At 40.0% G+C, this 23,515-nt stretch overlaps 1 protein-coding gene across 1 annotated transcript in view; it reads right to left on the reverse strand.

Moving 5' to 3' along the window:
- Window positions 1-23,245, reverse strand: part of tmtopsb (teleost multiple tissue opsin b) — a 49,938-nt gene extending 26,693 nt beyond the window's left edge. The window contains exons 1-2 of the mRNA XM_085419115.1: window positions 22,605-23,245; window positions 8,938-9,266 (exon numbers count right to left, since the gene is read on the reverse strand). Of these exons, the coding sequence (XP_085275241.1) occupies window positions 8,938-9,266; window positions 22,605-22,986 (711 nt within the window). The 5' untranslated portion in view covers window positions 22,987-23,245. The remainder of the gene's footprint in view (window positions 1-8,937; window positions 9,267-22,604) is intronic.
- Window positions 23,246-23,515: the final 270 nt, after the last annotated feature.

Consider the following 23,515-nt stretch of genomic DNA (forward strand, 5'->3'; position numbering starts at 1 on the left):
ACTGCAGTGATTGTTTGGCTGTATAATATAGCTGACATATTTATCAAGTTACCTAACAATTCTCAACCTACATGTGTCTCCAGTGAATAAAAGTCCAGTATTTACACTCCTCGTTTGCTCTGCACCAAGTCCTGAGACACCAACTTCTGGGTCATTTTAGGCGCTCTCCCTTAAAGCCAACATTTTTCTGATTGGATGCCGGTGGCCTAGCAGGTGACTTTGACTGAGATGATTGAATAAAGGATATCTGCTCTCAACGACAACATATAGAGCCAAGAATAAAAACTCCCTGAATGCTAGTGTCTGGATCACTCGTACATGTACACATGTACATATACTGACTTAATTATATAAAACTTTGGCTACTTATGCTTAATCTGAACCATGTTAGGAGTGCACATTTGTAGACCAATTCTGCTTTACAATAATGATCTGAGATCATGAATGAAGATGATCTGTTGTAATCTTACAAGAAATCCAACTCTACAGATGAGCCTTTAATGGCAGATGCAAATAGGAAAAATATGGAGTGCAAAAATGTAAAGAAAGTGGAAATCAAAGCACAAGGAAGCATCCCTGAAGAAATTAACAAAGAAACATTACCAGACGACTTGACAAGGACAGAGAGGAAACACGGGTCTTTATACACACAGAGACTAACTGGTAATGAGAAACAGGAAGGAGAGGGTCACAGATGAATATAATTAACAAACAGGTAAACACACTTCATAGTAAAACAGGAAGTAAACAAGGGAAACATGGTCACAAACAAGAAGTATGAGACAAGGAAACAAAAAGGACCAATGCATAAACACAGAGTGAGTCAGGCACAGATATAACAGGAATGCTGGGAAACCTACTTTGACCATATAATAATAATAAAAATAGATTAAAATGAAAAGACAAGAAAACAAAACCTCAGAATATATGTCAAATAGACACAATAATAAAATATTTTGCAATGTAAAATTCTGTCCAGAGACCAGTTGGCAACCTTCTGGCAACCACTGATCACAGGGGAAACGTGTATTTGGGGCTAGGTGAAGTTGGTTGTGGAGAGGTGTGTAGTGCTACACCACAAGCATCCTTGCAATTGCTTTGGCAGTGGATAAAGATGAAACCATGAAGTGCAACAGATACCAGAACTGGAGACAAACCAACATGTTTCAAAAAGCCCAACTTTTACTTTGAAGGGTAAAGTTTCCAGTTAGCATCACACTTTCCTCACGTGTTTTCAGTGCAGCAGCCTTTTTCCAGCTGATTTTACCTGGAAATAGTCAGCAGACATTCACCAACTTGCTGCTGAATCTACATTTTATATCTCTAGACCTGTGTGACTGAAGACTAAAGCTACGTCCACACATACCCGGGTATTTTTGAAAACGCAGATTTTTCTCTGCGTTTGCATCTTTCGTCCACACGTAAACGACGTTTTCGGTCACTGAAAATGGAGATTTCTAAAAACGCCTGCCAGGGCGGAGACTTTCAAAAACTCAGTTTTTGCATTTACGTGTGGACGAGAAAAATGGTGAAAACGCAGCGTCAAAGGTGTGCGCCACGTTATTGTTTCAGTGAAATGAATTTCTACAATACTGTTACTGTTAATTGTACTCTCTGCAGTGTTTAAATGCTTACATATACACACACAGTTACTGTCCCTCCACACATATGACTCGGTTCTGCTTCTATGCCCCATCTTTGTTTACTTTTTCCCACCGAGGCTTCTAGACTTCTGATTGGCCAACATTTCTGCACAGTTAGGAATATATCTCCACCTGTTGCTTTGGCATGTTCCTAGCAGCGTTTTTCTTCATTTCTGCGTTTACGTGTGGACGGGATTCTTTTTTAAAACGAAAATGAAAAATCTCAGTTTTCAAGAATACCCGTGTACGTGTGGACGTAGCCTAAGAACCATAGATGTAGAAAGTAAGCACCAGCACAACAACACAGAGAACATTAACTGAGACTCAGAAATCATCAGAAACAAGAATGAAGACAGAAGAAACCATCTGTCTATGACTATATCTTTTTTTGTTTGTTTGCTTGTTTGTTTAACACACTTGTTTAATATGAATAAAACCAGACACAGTTTTCTAAAAAATCTTAATCATTACCAAAAAAAAACTGTTTATGTAAGATGATCCAGGTTTGACTTGGTGTCGACCACAGGAAACTGTGAAGGGCATTAAAAAAACGAAGTGTATACAGTAACTGCCAAAACGACATTAAAAAAATATCGCAGCTGTCAATCTCAATAGTCATCTTCCTGCTCAGCTATACTCTCTGCTTGTTTTTTTTTTTTTTTTTTGGGGGGGGGTCCTTGTTCTCTACACCTACATCCATCAATGTACCTGCCATCACTGACAGGATGCAATATGCTAAGAGACTTCTCACTACAGCTGGCCCGTCTTCCTCTGCTTAATTAATTCAGATGGCGTCACTGATAAAGTAACCGAGTCTGCAGCATCACTTTCTTTATCTGTACCAACTGCTCCACTCCTTGTCTCCATATCTTAAGGAATTTAATCACAGTTTACGATAGAATGTGAATTTAAATGATGCTTTGAAATCTGATATGGTTAATGTAATAAGGTTTAATCCTCTTTGGACAACAAACATGCACATTTGCAACATATTTTTGGGACAATCCATCTGATGGGTTGAAATATCTCAGTATGGATAAAAGGAAGCCAACTGATGGTGACCTCCAGAGATTACCAGCCTCCACGTTAGCGATGCAGAAGAAGACTGACTTTGAAAAGTTACAATGTGACGTGTTTGCATTTAGTATGGGGTCATGCTTTTAATGTTAATACAACCAAAACAGTTGCATTATTGAGACTTCAGTGAAGGTGTGTAACTATTTTCTTCTTCGCTTACTCACAGGTAACACTGCAATACAGAGAATATTTGAACTAGTGATTATTGCATACAGTTACACTTAAATTGAGTCTCTGCTCCAAACAACTAGTAAAAAAAAGTTCCTTATGCTTGCAGGCATGGAAAAGACCCAGAGAAGCACGGTACATGAACCAGCAAATGGTGTGGCAAATTAAATTCTTGTGCAAACAACATCAACACAGACAACACCCACAGGGCTAATAGAAACGAACAGTTCCCACAGTTAATGTGAAGACATATGATGCACAGCCGAAGACTGAGGCAACCCTAATTCTTAGACTCACTGTGCATGTAGCTGTCACAGATTAACATGAAGGACATACATCACAACGAAGGCAATGACAAACAGGCATCCATGCAGAAAGAGAACAAGGAGAATTAAGGGAGCCATTGTTTGTGTATAAACAGACAAGCAGAATATTTACAGCAGTGATTTGGAAATAGTTTTATCAATTAATTTATATTATTTTTTCATCCATCCATTCGCTTATCCTTTTCAGGGTTGCGGGGGGCGCTGGAGCCTATCCCAGCTGTCATAGGGCGAGAGGCAGGGTACACCCTGGACAGATCGCCAGTCTGTCGCAGGGCCAACACACAAGGACAGACAACCATTCACACCTAGTGGCAATTTGTATTATCCAATTAACCTATCCCCACAAGCTGCATGTCTTTGGACGGTGGGAGGAAGCCGGAGTACCCGGAGAGAACCCACGCAAACACGGGGAGAATATGCAAACTCCACACAGAAAGACCCGTCCTGATGGTGGAATTGAACTCAGGACCTTCTTGCTGTGAGGCAACAGTGCTAACCACCGTGCCACCGTGCTGCTTTTTTCAAATGAATTTATTTCAACTATTTGACGGGTTAGGCTCAATCACTCAACATGATCTTCACTTAGTTTTATATTTGTGAAAGACATTTTCAGATGATTATTGTAAATATTTCCCATTTTTCCTTCAATCATCACAGATTATGACCCTAAACCCAACACTAATGCTATACAGAAGACACAAAAATGCCCATTCTGACATGCTTCAAAAGCTATATGTTTGGTACTTTTTGATGTTCTCTAAAGTTAGTGTTGGGGTTACCACTGACAGCTTAAACACATTTTGCCTTTTTAAGTTTGTTGCAAACTGATTTTGCATTACTCTGTTAAATCCTTCACCGATTTCTGGTTGAAGTGTAGAAGATTTTAGCCTAAACTCTGAACCTCAGAGATGGTTTTATTAATTTCATCAGCACATATAAACTACTAGGTACAAATCTTTATAGGTTATGAGATCCTAATAACAAATTTTGAGATCTGTGTTTATATCACAAACTAACACAAAGAAAACTATCTGTCCTTTTAGCAGTACAGCTGAATCAATGTGTCCTCTGCTGCCTGCAGTAAATAATGCAGGATTATCCATGATGGATTACAGTTTGTTCAGTGACCTTTCTTCCACAGCTGTAAAAATGTCCAATTTTCAGCCAGTCACAGAAACAGCCTTCCAAATACGCTTATTCAGCCTGGTGGTGTTAATCGCTCTGATGTCTGTGTAGGTTCTCAGTCATCCAGGAAAAAAGAAGGCAACTGGACTTCTTTAAGTTTGTGAATACATTTCACTTGGCATCCAAGAGGCTTCTCCAGAGTCCCAGGTATTAGACACCTGGAACTACTCACCAACTTAAAGAAGTCCTCCGGTCGCTTTCTTTTTTCAGATTTCAAGCTGCTAGCTAAAATGCTGCTCTCCCTGCAGACCACAGCTAAGTGCACTACTTCATTTTGCTGCACACATTGAAGGATCAGCTTCCTTAGAAAACAGAGCTCTTGCTCTTGCACTTTTATGCTACAGCCTACTGTTGAAATGGACAGCCAGGTACACGTACCCCTCTACCACATAAACATCCCATCCTAGGACAGACACAGACTGTAGCTGTCTTTTTCCTTCTGAAGTTGATCACCATTTCTCTGGTCTTATTCAGGTTCAGAAGCAGATTCCTCTCACACCACTCCACAAATCCACTAGTGTTTTGTACTCCTACTGCCCATTCAACCACTGTAAAATCAGATTATTTCTATATGTGGCATGGTGAGCAGGAATGGAGGAATGGAGACAGCACAACCCCCTGTGCAGCTCTGCGCAGTCTGACATGCTGCAGCTTGTTTGTCGGGTAGTCAATTTTTGCAGCATGTCATAAAGATGACACAACAGTAGGACAGTGGGAGCACTGTTTGTTCACAATAGGAGGGCCCTGTGTTCAAATTCACCAGCCAGCTGTGTGGACTTGTGCCTGCATGGGTTCTGCAGCCTCGTCTCACAGTCCAAAGACAGGCATGCTGGGTTAAATATCCCTAGATGTGAATGTGAATGGGCATCTATGTCTCTGTGTTTGCCCTGCAACAGTGGTGAGCTGTTCAGGGTGTACCTCACATTTTGCCCAGTTTGATTGCCCAGTGAGATTGCTATTAAACATGAAGGAGGAGGTGGGACCTCAATATCACATCTCCACCCCCATCTGCTTTACAGAATATCCTTACAAATGAGCAGGGAGCCCACTGGCTCCACTTCTGTTAAGTTTTATCCAAAGATTCTATGTTATGCACCCACCATCATATGGTCCATATGGTTTAGTAACTCATCTCTGACCTTGAGTATGTAACTCATCCCATCTCTCCACCTAAAGAACAACTTACTTTGGAGCTGCTTCTGTGTAAATTGTTAAAATCATAATATTATAATGTTTAACCTAATTAATGACCCTAATAGAACGACATATTACAGACAGGCACCATCAGCCTGAAAAGAAGAATGCATTTATATTCATGAATAAAAAGAAGTTAACATGTGTCACCATCAGAGATTGGCAGTAACGCGTTACAAGTAACGCGTTACTGTAATCCGATTACTTTTTTCAAGTAACGAGTAAAGTAAGGGATTACTATTCCAAAAACGGTAATTAGATTACCGTTACTTTCCCGTAGGAACGCTGCGTTACTGCGTTACTAAAACCGTGATTTTTTGCGAGAATGTCTCATGACAGTGACGTAAGCAAGTGCAACGTTCGTGACTACAGCTGTGTGCAGATCAACAACGGACAATATATCGAGTGCAGGAGAGAGTATGAGCATGCAGCATTTAAAGCGTGGAAGTACTGACCTTACTTTGAGTTTGATTCCATAAAAAGTGACAAAAAACATTAGTGTCCGTTGTGCGTGGGAAGAAAACTTCTTTTTACAGCGAAAAAAACCCCGTAACTTCCAAGCAAGCACCAAGTGCGCTACAACGTAATGGGAAATTCACAGAGAAACTCGCGGAGTCTTCCACTGACCGCTGCGGCACACCTGCACCAGGGTAAACCTCCGCCTACCCAACTCCTGCTTTACAGGTGAAAATAGAGCAAAAGGACCGCTAGTCTTTGACTTTATTTATTTTCTGCTGTGTTTTACTTGCATCTATTTGAAAGAGTGAGTGTAAACACACAAAAAAAATTATTTTATGTGCTGGAGTGTGCAGAAAATAGGTTTAAATATTAAACAAATTTCTTCCAGTCAGAGAATGTTGCATATAATTAAATTTTTGCTTGATGCATAAAGTTAAAAGATTAAAACGAATAAAATAAGTTTTAAAAAGGGACTTTTCCATTTGATTACATTTTGTATGATGGATTATGCAGAAAAAGTAGAATTGGGCTATATCACCTTTTCAGGTTGTAAATTGTGTTTTTAAAAAGTAACTAAGTAACTAAGTAATTAATTACTTTTAAAAATAAGTAATCAGTAAAGTAACAGGATTACGTTTTGGGGGAAGTAATCAGTAATTAGTTACTGATTACTTTTTTCAAGTAACTTGACCAACACTGGTCACCATATTACATGCAATGAAATAAAAGTAAAAGAAACATTGGCAAATCAGCGTTCCTTCTCTTGTACATTTTTCATAACATTCACATGTTTTTTGTTTGTTTTTTATTTGGGCTTTTCCATAAAGAGTTTTCGGCGCTACAGTTAGCCGGCGCTGAGCGTGAAAGCCTGTATCCTCGAGGTTTAATGAAGTGCCTCAGCAGTGTGTAATGGAGACAGTTGCCTATAATCTTGTCATTAACACCACGCTGCAGACTGAAGCTCTGTGCTGCTCTTCATTTTTCTTACCAAACTACCATTTTCAGCTTTCTAATGTGAAAATCAGTCAAAGTCAGGCTTTAAAATATTGAATGTTACTGTTACTAGTTATTGATATTCACTGACCAATCACAATATTTACCTGATTGTTGTTGTTTTTTTATTACATGAAGATCTTGAATGACCATTTGTCATCTGTTTCTGTGCTAAGTATAGTACGATTGTATGTGGCAGGTAATGGAGTATTTTGCTTTACAGTCCACTGATTCGTGCTCTTACGTTTTAAAGTTATATGGATTTTACATATGAGTAATAATGTCACACTGATGATGTAGCTAATGCTACTAGCTGGTAAAAACACTGTGAAAGGCAGACTTAATCTCATTATTGTTGGAATGATTGAGGCATTTTCTATCTTTGCATATCGTTAGCTTCATAGCATAAGTGCCTAAGTCATTGACTTAGTCAAATGACTTAGGCAATTATGCTATGAAGCTAACGATATATATCTTGCCCTTATGTCTGATTAAAATGATGTATTTTCATAAATACAGCAGTATGTGGTAAGCAAGATAATGCAGAAGTTATATTTAAGTTTAAATTAGCAGAAATTCCATTATTTTAAATAATGGAAATCCCTATGGCCCAGAAGCTTACTTTTCTCCACTCTTAGATCCTTATGGTGTCAAAAAGCCAAGAACTATTTAATATGGGCATAAGGCAGAATGCTAAAAAAGAATGAAGCTGGAAATAAGCAACAAAATCCTAGTTTAATCCATAGAGCAAAGCACTTTAAACCAGGAGAGGAGGGAAATAGAAAGATTACACCTGAAGGGAATAATAATACTCTAAATCCTAAAGTGTGAAATTTATCTTCAGCTTTTTCCTCCAAGTTATAGTCCTGTGGTTTGTGTTTGTATTATGTGAAGTTAAACTCATTTTGAAAATAAATAAATAAACTACATCAAAATAAATTATTAGAAAATGTTTAAACAACAAACCAGAAGCACTCTGAGAGCATAAACCTCCTCCAAAGTTCACTCTCTAGGTAGTATTTAATTTTAAGGAAAAATTATTAGAATTTGACCTCCTTCAAGGTCATAAATACAGAAGTCAAATGTGAGATGATATCTTAAATATCTATGCTGTACTTTCTATATGTTGACAATACACAACACACAAAATGCTTGAACTAGAGGAACTCCAAACCTCTGATTGGTAGTGTAAATAAAACCATTAATATTTAAAACAGAACTGAGCACACAACCTAGTTTCAGACATAACCGGAGCCGTTACAACAGTTCACCGGCTCAGCAGCAATATGAAGACACAATTTATGACTGTCATCCAGAATTCAGGTCATGATTTCCCATTTTTCTCTGTCTGCTCTTTCTTGCTTCGAGGTATCAATTATGCTCTGGCACATATGATGTGGCTTCAGAGGCTTTTAAAAGAAAACTCACAGCTGCAGTTTGACCCGAGCCTCCCCGACCGGCAGCGAAGGCGTAAAGTTAAAGACAAGAGAAGAAAACGATGTTGGCAGCTTTAATGGACGGTTGTTGAAAAGTCAAACCTGATCGGTGGTTCAAATTTCTCAGCTTTCAAGCTCAAGTCTTTGAAATGTTTGTACTCATGTTACCCGCTCTCTTGTCGGCTTTGCAGCCCCGGGCTATACAGTAAAGAGAGGCTTATGATACACTCGTGATTCGATTGAAGTCGTAGATAAGGGGCCGCTCTTGTGCTCTACATATAAATCACATAATGTATAGATGACCTTGTGGTGTCTCATCTCAAATCTGGGTCATTTCCACACAACTGTCTTGACAGTCACATCTCATGACAGAATTAGTGTTCTGTTTTTCCCGAAAGGCTCATTTTCTCACTTTGGAACAAACGCTCTCATAACATTTATATTGCAGATTCGCACCTGTCTGATGGCGTGCAGCAGCTTGCCGTAGGAGTAGAGGATGACGCCGAACGGCAGAACGAGGCAGAAGGTGAACAGGCAGATGATGTAGGAGATATTGTTTGGCGTACGTGTCCTCCAGTCAACCGAGCAGGTGGTGCCGGGACCCTCGGGACCATATCTGCTCCAGCCCAGCAGCGGAGGCACGGTCCAGGCCACGGAGTAAAGCCAGGAGAAGCAGATCCCTGCCAGGGTTGGGCGGAAGTCTCTACCGTCTGCAATAGTCTGCGCCATCATGGTGCAGTAGCGCTCGTAGGACAAAACAGCCAATGAGATGAGGGAAACAATACCTGAGGAGGGAGAAGTTCAGAACAAGTGGTCAGACCCAGATATCAAGCAAATTTTGGGCTTTTGGGAGTCAGTGAGCAGAGGAGAATGAAAAAGCTTTCCTCAGAACTGGAGCAACTGCGTTCTGTTTCCCTCAGAGTTATTGATTGATACATTTAGATACGAAGTCATGTCAATTTTCCGCTCGCTTTGATCATCTTAATAGCGTTTAACTTTGCATTGCTGGGGCACAAACAGAGGAGAATGAACTTCATTAGCTGGCATTTGCTTTGAAAGCTTTACAGTAACTGTGATGGCAAAGGCCTGCTAGATTAATTTCAATTTGTACATCTTGGAGCGCACTAAGGTTTGAGCTTTTTGTTCATCCACACGTGTTTACTTCAGGCATTATCATATGTCAACCGAATCAGAATGTTTTTGTCTCTTTGCTTATGTACTTCTTTCCACTACAGGGCCTTCAGCCTGCTCCACTCTGGGTGTAGTGGGAGGATCACACATACAACGCATTCACTGTTATTTGACTTTCTACATTCATTCATATTTATGAATTCCCATGCCTCGTAATCCCAGGTTTAACCCTCAAACAAGTCTTTGAAATGGTATGAAAGGTAAAGATAGGTGGCCATGTTTAAATTAAACTGATTGTTTCTGCCTTTGTTTTCCTGTGAGAAAATCTTGTTTCAATGACTGCTTCTTGATAAAGCGGCAACCTATAATCTATCCATTCTGCACAGCCATGTTTTGAGCAGGTGCAATCAGACATACCCCCGTTCAGTGAGTGCTTCTGTATCACTTTTAGCATTTGGCAATCATTTGTACCTACAAAAACACGGGTTACAAAGAATCCGAATAGCAGTATTCAACACATGCTCACATTTCTTTTGGTTAACTAGAGTTTGCATACTGTTTTTTTCCCTCTTTTTCAGTTCAATGTTTTGATTTTGTGCTACTGGCAGTAAGTAAAAAACTACTGAACACTGACTATTCGAACTGCAGGTAGTCATTTCCATTCAAGCTCAATCTGAAGATTGGTTTCATGATAACCAGAAAACACTAAAAAAACTAAAAGGACTTTTGAAGAACTTTTTCTTCACAGAGGAGAATGTCTTAGTTAATTGACAAACAACACTGGAAACACGCATTGCATCACAATTTAACGAAACCTCAAAAGATCTTTAAATGCTTCTTTTTTCTGACCAACACAATAAAATCAAATCATAGTCAATATATTCTTTGGTTAAGAAAAGAAAGCAAATTAGCCTAAACAACTGATAGATTATTTATTGACAGTTTTAATCATTGTCAACCGAGTAGCTCTAATTCATTTGGGAAACTTTCAGTTAACTGAAAATGGAGTTTATTCAACAGCAGAAGTTGTGTCGTGGACTGATACAAACCCTGAGTCATTGTATCCTCTAGTAGTTTAAAATATCATCACAACCTGTTCACACCAAAAAATGAAAAAAAGAAACACTACTTACAGAAACACTGATTTGCAGACAGCACAGCCATGTGCTGTCTTTCCTCTGTGTTAACTGCAGATTGATGAAAGAAAATTGTTGCTGAAGTGAGTTAAGTCTTAAATCAGAGCTAATCAACACATACAGGCGAAAGTACTGGTGCAGAGGCACTTTACCTCCATTATGCTGAGTCTGCTTGGGAAAGAGACTTTGATTACAGGCAATCAGAGTGCCTTAATGCATAATGAAGCCTTCTGATTGGCTGAAACCATGCCATGTTGGCGTGGACAGCACACCGGGGCTGGGCGCATGATGTGTTGAGAGGAATAGCAAAGGGTGAGTGTCTTGAAAATAATGGAAATGATTTGGTGCTGGCATGTCTTGTGAAAGATGTGTGTGTGCGTGTGTGTGTGTGTGTGTGTGTGTGTGTGTGTGTGTGTGTGTGTGTGTGTGTGTGTGCGTGTGTGCGTGTGTGTGTGTGTGTGTGTGTGTGTGTGTGTGTGTGTGTGTGTGTTTTCAGGTGGCTGAAGAGGGAGTGAGAGCTCTCACTTTTCATTACTGGCTAGATAAAGCATGGACACTTCAGATGTGTAGTTTTCCAGGTCAGACAGAAACTTCATTACACTCTGTACTAAGACAAAAACAAAAAAATATCAGTTTAAAGTTCTTGATAAAAGCCAACACACTAAAAAAAAATGAAAACAAATATTTTAATTGCCATATATTTAAAGTCGCCACTAGGGGTCTCCAAAGTCAGTTCTTTGGCCAGGTTGGCTTTGCATTTCTTTAATGTTTTTACCCTAAAAATGTATTTTTTCAGAGTGCAGCAGTAGTGTTTTATAAAAATGATCTAAACAGCTTGTGTGAGTTTGTGGTACTGTGTACCACGTTCAGGGAAGCAATCTGCTGATACATTGCAAAGAATGGTTAATGTTACACTTTGTCAGTCTGCCCCAGAGCAGCTGTAGCTACAACTGTAGTTTGCCTCCACCAGTGTGTGAATGTGAGAGTGAATGAATAGTGGAATTGTAAAGCGCTTTGAGGGCCCCGAAAAGTGCTATATAAATGCAATCCATTATTATTAATATTATTATTTGTGGATTTTGTGCTCACTCCTCATTTTAAAAGGATCGCCTCCAACAGTGTGCAGCTACTGATTGTGAACACAGCTGCAGCTGCTTCACCCAGCAGCTGATGTGGTGGCATCCACGGACACATCCAGCTGTTACTGTCTGAACCTGTGTGCTTCATTATGTTGCCGACATACAGTAGCTTCAACACAATAAACCATCTCTGCATACATACAGAGTCAGACTCATTAAAAAAAAATAATCAGAGCAAGAATCATAACTAATAAATCTTAGTCATGGTTAAAGTCATAATGACAGCCGTATCATCACAGCAGCAGTCTGTCTCTGTTTAGAGAGAACACTTCCCCCAATCCACTCATCCATTTTCCACCAGAGGAAGTCTCAGAAGACTTTTCCCACTCTGTCCCCACCATTCTAGCCTAGAGACAAACCCTCCATGGCATGTTCTGCATCTGCCCTGGGGTTTCATCCCAGTTGGAAAATTCCTACATAACTGACCTAGAAGCTCTTCCACTTTTCCTTCTCAAGGCAATGGCTGAGACTCCTACACACAAAATAAGAGAAAGGCACACCATAGAAAAGACACAAATTGGCGAACAAAGTGTTGGAAGCAGTGCAAAGAACCTGGTCTGAGTATAGAGTCTGTATGTGTGTGGCCTGAGTGATGAGGGGTGCTCACACCGTGGCTCAGATTGGTGAGGTGAGTAGGGAGGAGAGGGGGGTGGGGGATAGTGTTTGTTGGCACTCTGAATGGCTCAGGGGAAGAAGCTGTACAGATAAAGATTATTTTTGAATAACAATAAAATTGGACAAGGAAAAATAATAATAATTTTTTCTTTACCTCCCTCTGTGTTTTTTTTTTCTTAATGAAAAAGACTTCCATCCATCAGTTTTCTTAACTGCTTATCCAGTTCACAGTCGCAGGGAGAAAAGGCTTACATCCTTTAATACAACAGCCCCCAAAGGACAAAGTACAAACAAGGCTGATAGCAAAACATTTAAGAGTGAAATTCTGCAGTTCGGTAAACTCAACATCCACAAATTAAAACAACAACAACAACAACAACAAAAACCCAGCATCTCATTAGGCATAAGGTTGACTCCTGAGCCAGGCCTATTCTCATCTCTTTGAGTTCTTAGGTAATTTACAATTGACTCCAGTGTCCAACATCTCATTAAAAAATGTAATTAAATGAAATTAATAAATGAAGCTTGTAATATTCTTAAATGTACAGTTATGTGAACTCTAGCCCATATTTTCTTTCTGTATGACTTTTTTCACATTTCTCTTAAGGTCCCACCACAGCATTTCACTATGATTGAGGAGTAGACTTTGACTGTTTCATTGCAACACCTTCTTTTCTTTTTAAGTCATTCTGTTGTAGATTTGTTGCTGTGCTCAGGATCATTGTTCTGATGCATGGGCCAGGCTTTAGCTGTCAGGCAGATGGCCTCTAGAACACTTTGGCATACAGAGGACTTAATGGTCAACTCAGTGACTGCAAATTGCCCAGGTTCTATGGCTGCAAAGCGACCCCAACATCCCTCCACCACCACACTATATTTGTGCTGACATGCTGAGTTTGGCTTACTCCAAAAGTGAGGCTGTGCATGATGGACAAGCATCTCCACTTTGGGCTTGTCTTTCCAAAGGAGATACAGAAGATACAGAAATCTTTGTTTGGATGCAACTTTGAAAACCTAAGCTGTGCTTTCAACCTCTTCTAAGAGAGAAGAGGCTTTCTGCTGGCAACACTGTCCACGTGTCATTTGCCAAAGAAACAAGGGGGACAAGCTGAAAGAACCACTGACATCTATCCATCCAAAAGGGTCACCTGTTAAATCTAATACTTGCGCCACACTCATCTTATTGGTTACTTCCCTCCCCACCACCCCTAAAACACTTCTAAATACTCTCTGTAGTGTGATTTCTTTCATATTTTATATAATTATTCAATCTATTTGCACAGTAAAAGTATAGCATTGATCTTACTGTTGTTTTAGGAAGCAATATAAAAGCTCATGAAAAGGACAAGAAAACCAAATGAGTATTGTGGAAAGAAATTAATTGCATAATCTCCGGTAAATAATACACTCTGGTAAATATATAGTGGATTCTCTTCATATGAATGGTCTGCCACCTCAGCAACTGGGCAACTTCTAAAGGCAACAAATCTTCCATTCATTTCCTATATTGACTGCACAGTCTGCACTTGGAGCCTGGTTAGAATATCAACCCCTAAAAGTTGGCTTTGATTCAAACTTGGCCCACTCTGATTCTGCAACATGCATTTTAATGGGATTTTCACCTGAGGCCCGATTCTTCCCCATCCAACTCCATACTAGTGTGGAATAGATTTATGGTAAAATGAATGACCCCACGTTCCAAGCCTGAGTCAGCACAGGAGCTAATCATCTTTCATTGTCTTTTTTCTTCTCATTCTTTTCCTTTGTCTCACTCTCTCTTTCTCCTTCTTCATCTCACTCCTGCTGTCTCTTTCCATCCATCTTCCTCGTACACTCCAGCTGACATAATTTTTTTTCTTCATTTCTCTGCATTACCCATCACTGCCACCTCAGCACAACATGCAGCACTATGTTTACTGTATGCAATTCCTTCAGTATTATGTAAATACCTAACCTGGTTTCTCTGATCAGGTTAGGAGATTCTATGAGTCTGATTTCTGCCACCACATTTCTGAGAGCAAATGTCATGTCATCTGCAAACTTTAAACAGGGGACGTATTGTAAAATTGTAATATAAGCACTATTAGATTAAAAGAATAGGGAAAAGAAAAGAAGAGAAAAGTTTCCACAGATATAACAAATCCATTAGACCACTAAATGTTTTACCTCTGAAGTGGAGACTTTTCTATATGTGAGAGTAATCTAAAAACTCAGACTTCAAACTCAGTTTCAGACTGTTTTTTCTATTCTTGGCTCTGTGATGATATTAAGAGTGGATTTAGCTGGAAATGATTGTAACAGGTCCACTAAGTATGACTCAAGCTGGCAACTACAATATTAATTGCTAATGACTCCTGTAAGTTCAGCTTTTGTGGGTCGGGCTTATTCCAGTGCATTCGTGAAATCTTTGGTGTGCCGTTGCCTTGAGCACCTCCAGGTGGTCCTGAGCAGTTTTTGTGTTGTTGTAGTTTGTCCCACTGAACAGTTGGGGGCAGCCACTGCTGTCTACAGCCCAACTGATTCATCCGCATATTGATTTAGCTGATATTAGCTATTTGGCATCAGCATTTATAAACGCTAATAAGAGAAAATTGAAAAAGTAAATTAGAGAAACACCCTTCAACCCCTTCAATGATGTTGCATCATTTGTCCACCAGAGGGCAGTCTCTGTTGCATACACAAATAGCTTTCCCTCAAATTTGTGTATGTTTTGTGTCAAAGACAAAAAATTGAACATATATCTAAATATCTGATTTTGAAATCACCAAATATCTGTATCTGTCTTAAAGACTGTATAACATTGAGGCTCTCTCAATGAGTGATAAGTGGCAAAGTCACATCCATATGAATTCTAAAACCACAGGAGTTGTTATAACAAAGTGATCAATGTCATTCACTTCATCTGTCAAATATGTTTAATCTGCAACAGAAAAAATGTTCAGTGCCAAAGTTGACACAGACTGGTGGAATATAAGTGACATTAGCACTACTTCCACATTTCTTTCAGAAAATGATTCATTCCCCCAACACAGTTAATCTGATCTGAGTATAATTTCTTGAATAACATGCACACGTTTGTGCATTAAAGCAGGTTCACAAGAGCACAAACATCCAATAAACTTACAATTAAAGCCATAGAAAGTCTTTCCCATGTCTGTTACCCAATTATACACTTCCAATAGCTTGCCCATTAATCAGTGTTGGCTTGTTCACAGAGAAACAAAACAACAACAAAAGACAGAGAAAAAGAGAAAATGGTTGTCAGTGACTTCATGAGAATGACCTTATTCCAGCAAAAGTGACCTGATGAGGCTTGATGACAAGCCTGCTAACCATCACCACTGTAGCTCTGCTGTGCGTGCATCAGAGCAGACAATGTCTCATTAGCGAATTAAAAAACAGACAGAATTTCACCTCAGCTCACCCAGACAGGGGATGAAATTAGGTCTCAGCTCTGTTTTCACATCAGTCTCGACAAACTGAGTAGCTTATTTCTAGACCTATAAATTTTGCTGTATCCAGTTTAATACATATTTCTAGTAACACTCGGATAAATAAAGGTAGTTCTTATTTATTTCTTCAATTCAGTTATTTAGTTTTTTTTAGTTGGAGCTGCTTCTAATGCAGGCTGGTAAGATTTGTAGCAATTGAAGTGCACAACAGAACTCTGCCATCACTTTGTGCCACTGCATTTCAACAGTATGAAGCTTCTTACATGCAAACAAATTGCTGAAATTTGTTAAGCTGTTGCAAATATTTAATCCACTGAATACAAATAGATTTTCACCAGCAGAAACTCATTGAAAAGATTGATATGTAGTTGAAAAGTGAAAGGGAATGTATGGGCTCAAATTGTGGTCATAAATATTTTGTACTTGTAAATCAGGATTTGTATGTGTAAAAAGAATTTGTGTGTGTGTAAAAAAGATTTGTGTGTGGACTTAGCCAAAAAATACGTGCGAAACTCTGCAAGTTACAAGTACGAATTTTGACCCGACTTTTCTTCCTTTGATCTGATTGGCCAATGTCATGTCAATCACAAATTTAACTATCCAATCAGAGAACAGATGGGTTTGGCTATTGGAGGGGTGCTTTATGGTAGGGGTGCAACGATACACAAAATTCACGGTTCGGTTCGATACTTTGGTGTCACGGTTCGATATTTTTTCGATACAAAAAATGTTCATGCATTTTTAATTTGTCATTTATTAAAATTATAAATATATATTTTAACTCAAAAGTACAGTTTTTAAATTTAACCCTAACCCTTGTGCGTGTTTTTTATTTTGACAGCGAATGCGCACCTGCGGACCACTTATGTGCAGCCCTGGTTATTTAGCTCATCATATTGCAGCCACAGAAATTCTTTTGTCCATGAAACCATAAAGCTGCACTTTCTTTTTGCCTTATAGTCTGATTTGTCATAACTTCTCCGTTTTGTGGTAAGCTTTTCTTTGGCTGTCACTTCTTCACCCTGACCTGTCTTATTTGGCTCAGCAGAACTAAAATATATATACTGCTACTTTTACACACGACTCACATAAGCTCAGCGATTCTCTGCGCGATCAACCTCTCACATGTTTAAGCTTGCTGCGGGAGATTTCACTTGTCATGTTTGCATAGTAAGCTAACGATTAATAAGACGATGTCAGAGGAATTGGTGCACAAATTATCATCACTCACAGATCAGTGCTGTCGCTCTCTATACACAGTTCGCACGATTGCAAAGTGAAAGCAAAAAAACAAGCGCAAATTCAAACGCGACTTCAATATGTCACATATTGACAGTGGCTCACCGATGCCAATGACATAATTACCCAGCTACATTTCTGAAAGAATGCAAAAGCATTGACATATATTTTTCCTACAATAGCCCGACGGGCAGGGAAGAGATAGATTTTGGTAGCCCGACTGAAAAAATCGCTAGCTCCGGGACGTCGGGCTAGCGATATTGCAAGCCCTGTGTCTGATTGAGGAATCACTCATCTTTGGAAAAGAGAGTTTATTACAGAGAAATGGCTCTTTCCAAAATAAAAGCTATACTATCCGCTTCTTCTGGGCTATATTCTCAGCAGCATAAGGAGAATCATGTGCTAACAGCTGTCTAAATGACTCGGCTAAAGTTAGTAGCATGCTTGCTTTTTTTTGTCTGCTTCCACTTGTCTTTGCACTAGGATGATGTCGGCGTAAATGTGCAGTCATATTCGTCGTGTTCCCACTAGTGCTTTCAGGTTAATCTCGTTGAAATGACCTTAACGCCACAACACGGCAAATCTCCGTTAACGAGCTACCGCCGATAGCTCCGTGCATGGGGCTAGACGGCCAACACGTTAAGAGCTAACTGCACTAACACACTAGCTCCCACCCATGTAATTGAGCATTGCATGGCACATCCAACATACTGTTTTACTTTAGTCCATGACTCGCTTACCTTCAGGGTCATACGTCACATGAAAACCAAAATAATTCCAAACGCCAGAACTGAATGAGGGTGGGGGAGGTGCCCTGCCCTCTTCCTTCTGACAATGCTGTCTGTGTTGAGCGCTCAGTGGATCTGCGCTGGACAGTGCAGCCTAGGCGGAGTAGTCGAACGCAGATTCACTGAGCGCTCAACACAGACAGCATCGTCAGAAGGAAAATTGATAAAATAAATTACAAATGTTGTATTGTTCATACATATGCGTACCGAACCGAAAGCACTGTATCGAACGGTTCAATATCGATACGAATATCGTTGCACCCCTACTTTATGGAGCTTCAGGTCCTTGAAGGGAATAAATGCCCTTTTACATGCCAGCCCAGCGTTTTCCTTCATCACCACGAAGGAAAACAGTCTGTGGTGGTTTGGTGATTTTTGTGTCGCAGGTTTATGTGCTTAATACAGGGACTTCCACAGCCTTTTCAACAGCACTGCGAACCGCGGGGGAGGGGGGGGGGCAGTGTTTTGGAAATGACAGTCTTCACTAGTGGGGATAGTTACAAAGCTTTCTTCGTTATGAATTAGCATACATGTTTTTGTTGAACATTTGAAGAACTGGCAAAAAAAAAAAAAAAAAAAACTCTTATAGAGAACATAAAGTCAGAGATAGAAACGACAAGGAGCAGGTGCATCTAGTACAGGTAGAGCTGCTGCAAAAACCCACAGAGCTCAGCAGCCAGCGCCTTTGCTTTTAGTTAGCATTAGCAGCACATCCTGCATCCGATGTGAAAGGACCTTTATGCTGCGCACTGTGACTCACAGCCATGGTCCTGGGTCTGACTTTGTGTTAAACTAATCCTAAAGTAATAATGGTATTTCTAACCACTGATATACCACAACTTTACCCTTTCAACAGCTGCTGAAAGTTATGGGACCTCGCTTCTATCGGATATTTATATAGAGATCCTCCAGCTTCAAACTGTATTACCCTTCAAGGACCTGCAGTTCAAAAAAGCGCCCCTCCGACAGCCAAACCAATCTGTTCTCTGATTGGATAGTAAAATTTGTGATTGACATGACATTGACCAATCAGATGAAAGGAGGAAAAATAGGGTCAAAATTCGTTTTTGTAACTTACAGAGTTTCACACGTATTTATTTTGGCTAAGTCCACACACAAATTCTTTTTTTCACATATAAATCCTGATTTACAAGTACAAAACCGATTTACAAGTACAAAATATTTATGACCACAATTTGAGCCTATAGGAATGCTCTGATCTTTGCAAACTCCTCAAAAAACAGAAAGTTGGAACCCACTACTGCAACACCATGACATCACAGCATGCAGACAATAAGCTCTGATCTTCAAGTTGCAGGTATAAATAAATTCACAGTGCATATGGAGCTATGAGTCTGTGTACCCAAGTAGGTGCTCTGTAAATGTGATTACTATCAAATCATAACCAAATCAAATGTCATGTTAAAGCATCCACTAATCTTTTTTTTAGATAATAATAACAAATTTATGTATATAGATTTTTTTTAACATTATTACTTTATATTTGGGATAAAACCACACATTAAAGATTAAAGATAAGTATACATGTCCACACAGTCAAACATACAATCCTACATTCATTCTTGCATGCACACTTTCACACATACAAGAACAAGAGCTAAAAGTAAAGAGCAGAACGATTAAGAAAATGAGTCAAAATGAGTTTTCAGCAGATGTTTAAAATTAAATTAAGCCAGCCTGTTCCAAAGTGTAGGAGCTCCAACTTCAAAAGCGTGGTCACCTCTTAAAATAAAAGCATGAAACAGATGATCAGATGATTGGAGAGGCCAAATGTTGGAATAAAATCTCAGCAGGCCTGGTATACATGCCTGCCGTGTAGGTCTTTACATGTTATTAATGAAACTTTAAAATTCTGAATTTCCCAGGCTTGTTAGGAGCCTAGCTGCTGAGTTTGGGCCTGTTTGACACAGGCTAGTTGATCATTGAGGTTTGTTTTTTGTGATGTTTCTTAAATGAAGGCAACAAGACTGGATTAGATATGAGATTCAAAATGCAAATACTGATGAAACATGATACCAAGGCTCTTAGCAGATGATATGATATTGCTGGAGTGGGAGCCGGTGTAATGACTGACCTCCTTAGAAAAATTGTCAGGGTCGAACACAAGTACCTCAGTTTTGCCAGAAATAAGGTCTTTCCAAGCATCTGAAAAGATTACTTTTCTGTGAAATGCAGGCAGTGATGTTTGTTGGGTTATATCTAACTATTTATTCTAAAGAGACAACACAATTCAAGTTGAAGCTCCTCCTCGAGTTCCCTTTTATTCCACCAGAAAACAGTCTAGCTTGAGCTCTGACTCCTCTTCGAGATGAAAGAAACAAATCCCACAGCATTTTATAAATAAATACCACAAGCCTCACTCAGTATGATGTGAGGTTACCGTCTGTCCATACTGGGCTGCACATTTCCTTGTTTTTCCACTTGTCTGATCAATTCAAACCAAAAAGTCATCAATCACTCCCGACTCAATTCTTTGATGTCAGGGTGCCCATCTCTGAAACATCTCTGAAGCATCTCACTCAAGGGGTTTTTTTTTGTGTGTGTAATTTTTCAGACAACCCTTTGATCCCATTACGTACAGTTTTGATCCTCTTGGTTATTGCTTGTTTATTCCACAGTTGTTCCTGAACGTGCACCAGTGGAAAAAATTATAGTCCAAACTTAAGTGCTCAGTTTTCTGGTTATAGATATATAACCAGAAAACTGGTTATATATCTATAACCTATATAGGTTACCTGCTCTGATTACCTATATAGGTATAGGTTATAGATTATAGAAGACGATGCTTGTAGCATCCAGGGCTTTATTGAGCAGCTGCTGACCAGGCCAGTAACTGTGAAGTTGAGCTGGGTCAGTGGGGAAAAGATGAGAAAACACAGGCCAAATTGAAAGTGGTTTGAGGGGGGAGAAACTATGCTGCAGGTCAGGACTCCAAAGAGAAAACGGCAGATTTAAGAGTGACAGACTCCATAAAAAAGTAATTTAATTTAAGAGATTTGACAACTGACTTCACTAAACCGTCCTGACTCCAAAGAGAAAACAATACCACCGTAGAGCACCTTATATCACACTAGACTACTCATAAAATGGCTGAGTCAAGTGCAATATTGTACTGCACCTTCCTCCAAGTGCAGACTCAGAAGGTAAAACAATATATTTAGAGGTGACAGCAACATCCTGCTGCACCTTACACTGCTTGAATTCCAAACTTCTAAGTGAGAAGAAATTTAAGAGCAACAACATCTCAGTGCACCTCCCTGAAAGTCCAGGCTCCACCATGAAAACAGCTAAATAAAGAGCAACAGCAGCGTACTTAACTTTACAGCAAGTTCAGACTCCACAGATGAAACGGCAACAGCTTACTACATCTATGTTCAAGTCAAGGTGTAAAGAGAAAACTGCCAAAATCTTCCCAAACTTCACTCCAAACTCCACAGACAAACCACATAAATTAAGGGGAACAGCACATTCTTGCAAATTCAGACTTCACAAATGAAACATCACATTTAATAGCACTCAAACTTTGCTGTCAAGACTCCTTAGAGAAAACAACTGGTTTTATAGTGACATTTTTGTTCTCTCTCTTTACAGGTGAAGACAGGTCTGTATTCAAGTCTATGGGCAGGCTGATTGTTCACTTAAAACTTGAAAGTCCCTTTAGTGCAAAAGAAGAACATCTGCATTCAGGGGAGAGAAAAAAGTCTGGCACAGCAGGATCACCTCCCAATCATCCTGGTGTTCTTCCCTGGTTTTCATCGCTCCAGTGGGTAGAAAATCAGGATTCTTTGGTTTGTGAACATGGGGCTGACATCAATCAATCAATCCCAGACAGTAATTACAGTGATTGCCCCGAAACCGAAAGGTCACTGGTTTGATCCCAGCTCTGTCAACAGTCCTGTGCGCACAAATCTGAGACAAGACCTCTGAGGATCCAGATAAGAGCCTTACAAGAGCAGATTTATTGCGTAATGCGATCAGAAATGCTTTTTCCATGTTTTATGTTTATTTTAGCGTTCATCTTTTCAACGCCAATCATCTTCTCCCTGCAAAAAAATGAAAATAAAAAATCTAGCTACAGAGTCCTCTTCACCAGATCGCATTATTTATGTCCCTGTAAGGGAAGTTTGGAAGCACACCACCATCAGATGATGCCTTCATAACAAAACTCGAATTACCTTTAATTAATATTAATCGTTTTATGAAATTACCTGGAAAATTAAGCTGTTAATCATGCCGAATTTCTGTTGCCCATTGCTGCAGTCGAGGAATGCATTGCAAGCTGCCATTTAATTTTGCCTGTGAAACAGCTTTGGATAAAAATGATGATGACATGAGATTTTCACACAGGCTAAATTTGTTGGGAAAAGACGAAAATTGTATGAAATTATAAACAGACCCGGTCTGACAGGCAACAGAATACGATGCAATAAGTATTTCGATTTTTGTTGAGGGGAAATAAAAGGAAAGCGAAGATTAGACATTAAAAGAAATTAAAAGAAATACTTCTGTTGTTTTGGCCATTCATTCTCCAATGAAACATATTAATTAAAATAATTATAAAAATAATAAATTATTAATAATGATAATAATAAATATTCTTACCCAAACATGAGTTAACGAACCCATACCAAACGCACCCAGCGCGTCCGATCAACCACCGCCCCTGGGTGCTGGCTGCGAAGCTGAACGGAGTCCCCAGCACACTAACCAGCAGGTCGCTCGCGGAGATGCTCACCAGCATGAGATTCATGGGCGTGCGCAGAGCCCGGTACCGGCAGAACAGCGTGAGCACCAGGAAGTTACTGAGAAACCCGAAAGTGCCGATGAAGCCCAGGCACACCGCCACCACAAGGTGCCCAGTCGGGCTCAGGGACGGAGGGGGCAGGGAACCGGATACCTCCTCGTACGCGTCCGTCGCCTCAGTGCTGCGGGCTACTCCCTCGGGACAGTGCGCGCAGCTCAGGCTCAAGTTGGAAATTATCATACCGGGATGAGCCGCGAAGTTTGCACCAGTCGGAAGTTTGTACCTCGGGAGGGAACCATCCGGTCTCGGTGCTTTTCACTCATCTGGAGAGGCGAAGGCGTACGGATGTCTCCACAGTCTGCGCGCATGAAGGTAAGGCAAGGGGGTAATTTCTGTAAGTAATCTACTTTCTAGTCTGAGAGAGACACTTTGCGAATGAATGAGGAGAAGAGATGCTCTGTCCCGTTAGACCCGCCCCTCCACCGTGCGCTCCGGAGAGGTGCGCTCCTTTTCAGGCGCGGCCACTTAAGTGCGCCTGAGCTTTTATCACCCACAGCGCCCTTTAACGGGCTGGGAGACAAACACCTCAAACAAGAAGCGGTGGGTGGTGTTTGTATGTGTGGATGTGTAGTGGATGTGTGTAACAGGCTCGAGCCACGGTCACACCTGCACCATCAATCAACGCGTTACACAACAACATGTAGGGAAACAAACTTAAAAGCTGCGTGACGGGTGAAGGGATTCAGATTTGTCCTGATTTTTCTAACAT

Source organism: Rhamphochromis longiceps, linkage group LG9 (assembly GCF_057381845.1).
Source record: "Rhamphochromis longiceps isolate RC_006_pf linkage group LG9, R_longiceps_female_GT1.1, whole genome shotgun sequence".
Classification (NCBI taxonomy): domain Eukaryota; kingdom Metazoa; phylum Chordata; class Actinopteri; order Cichliformes; family Cichlidae; genus Rhamphochromis; species Rhamphochromis longiceps.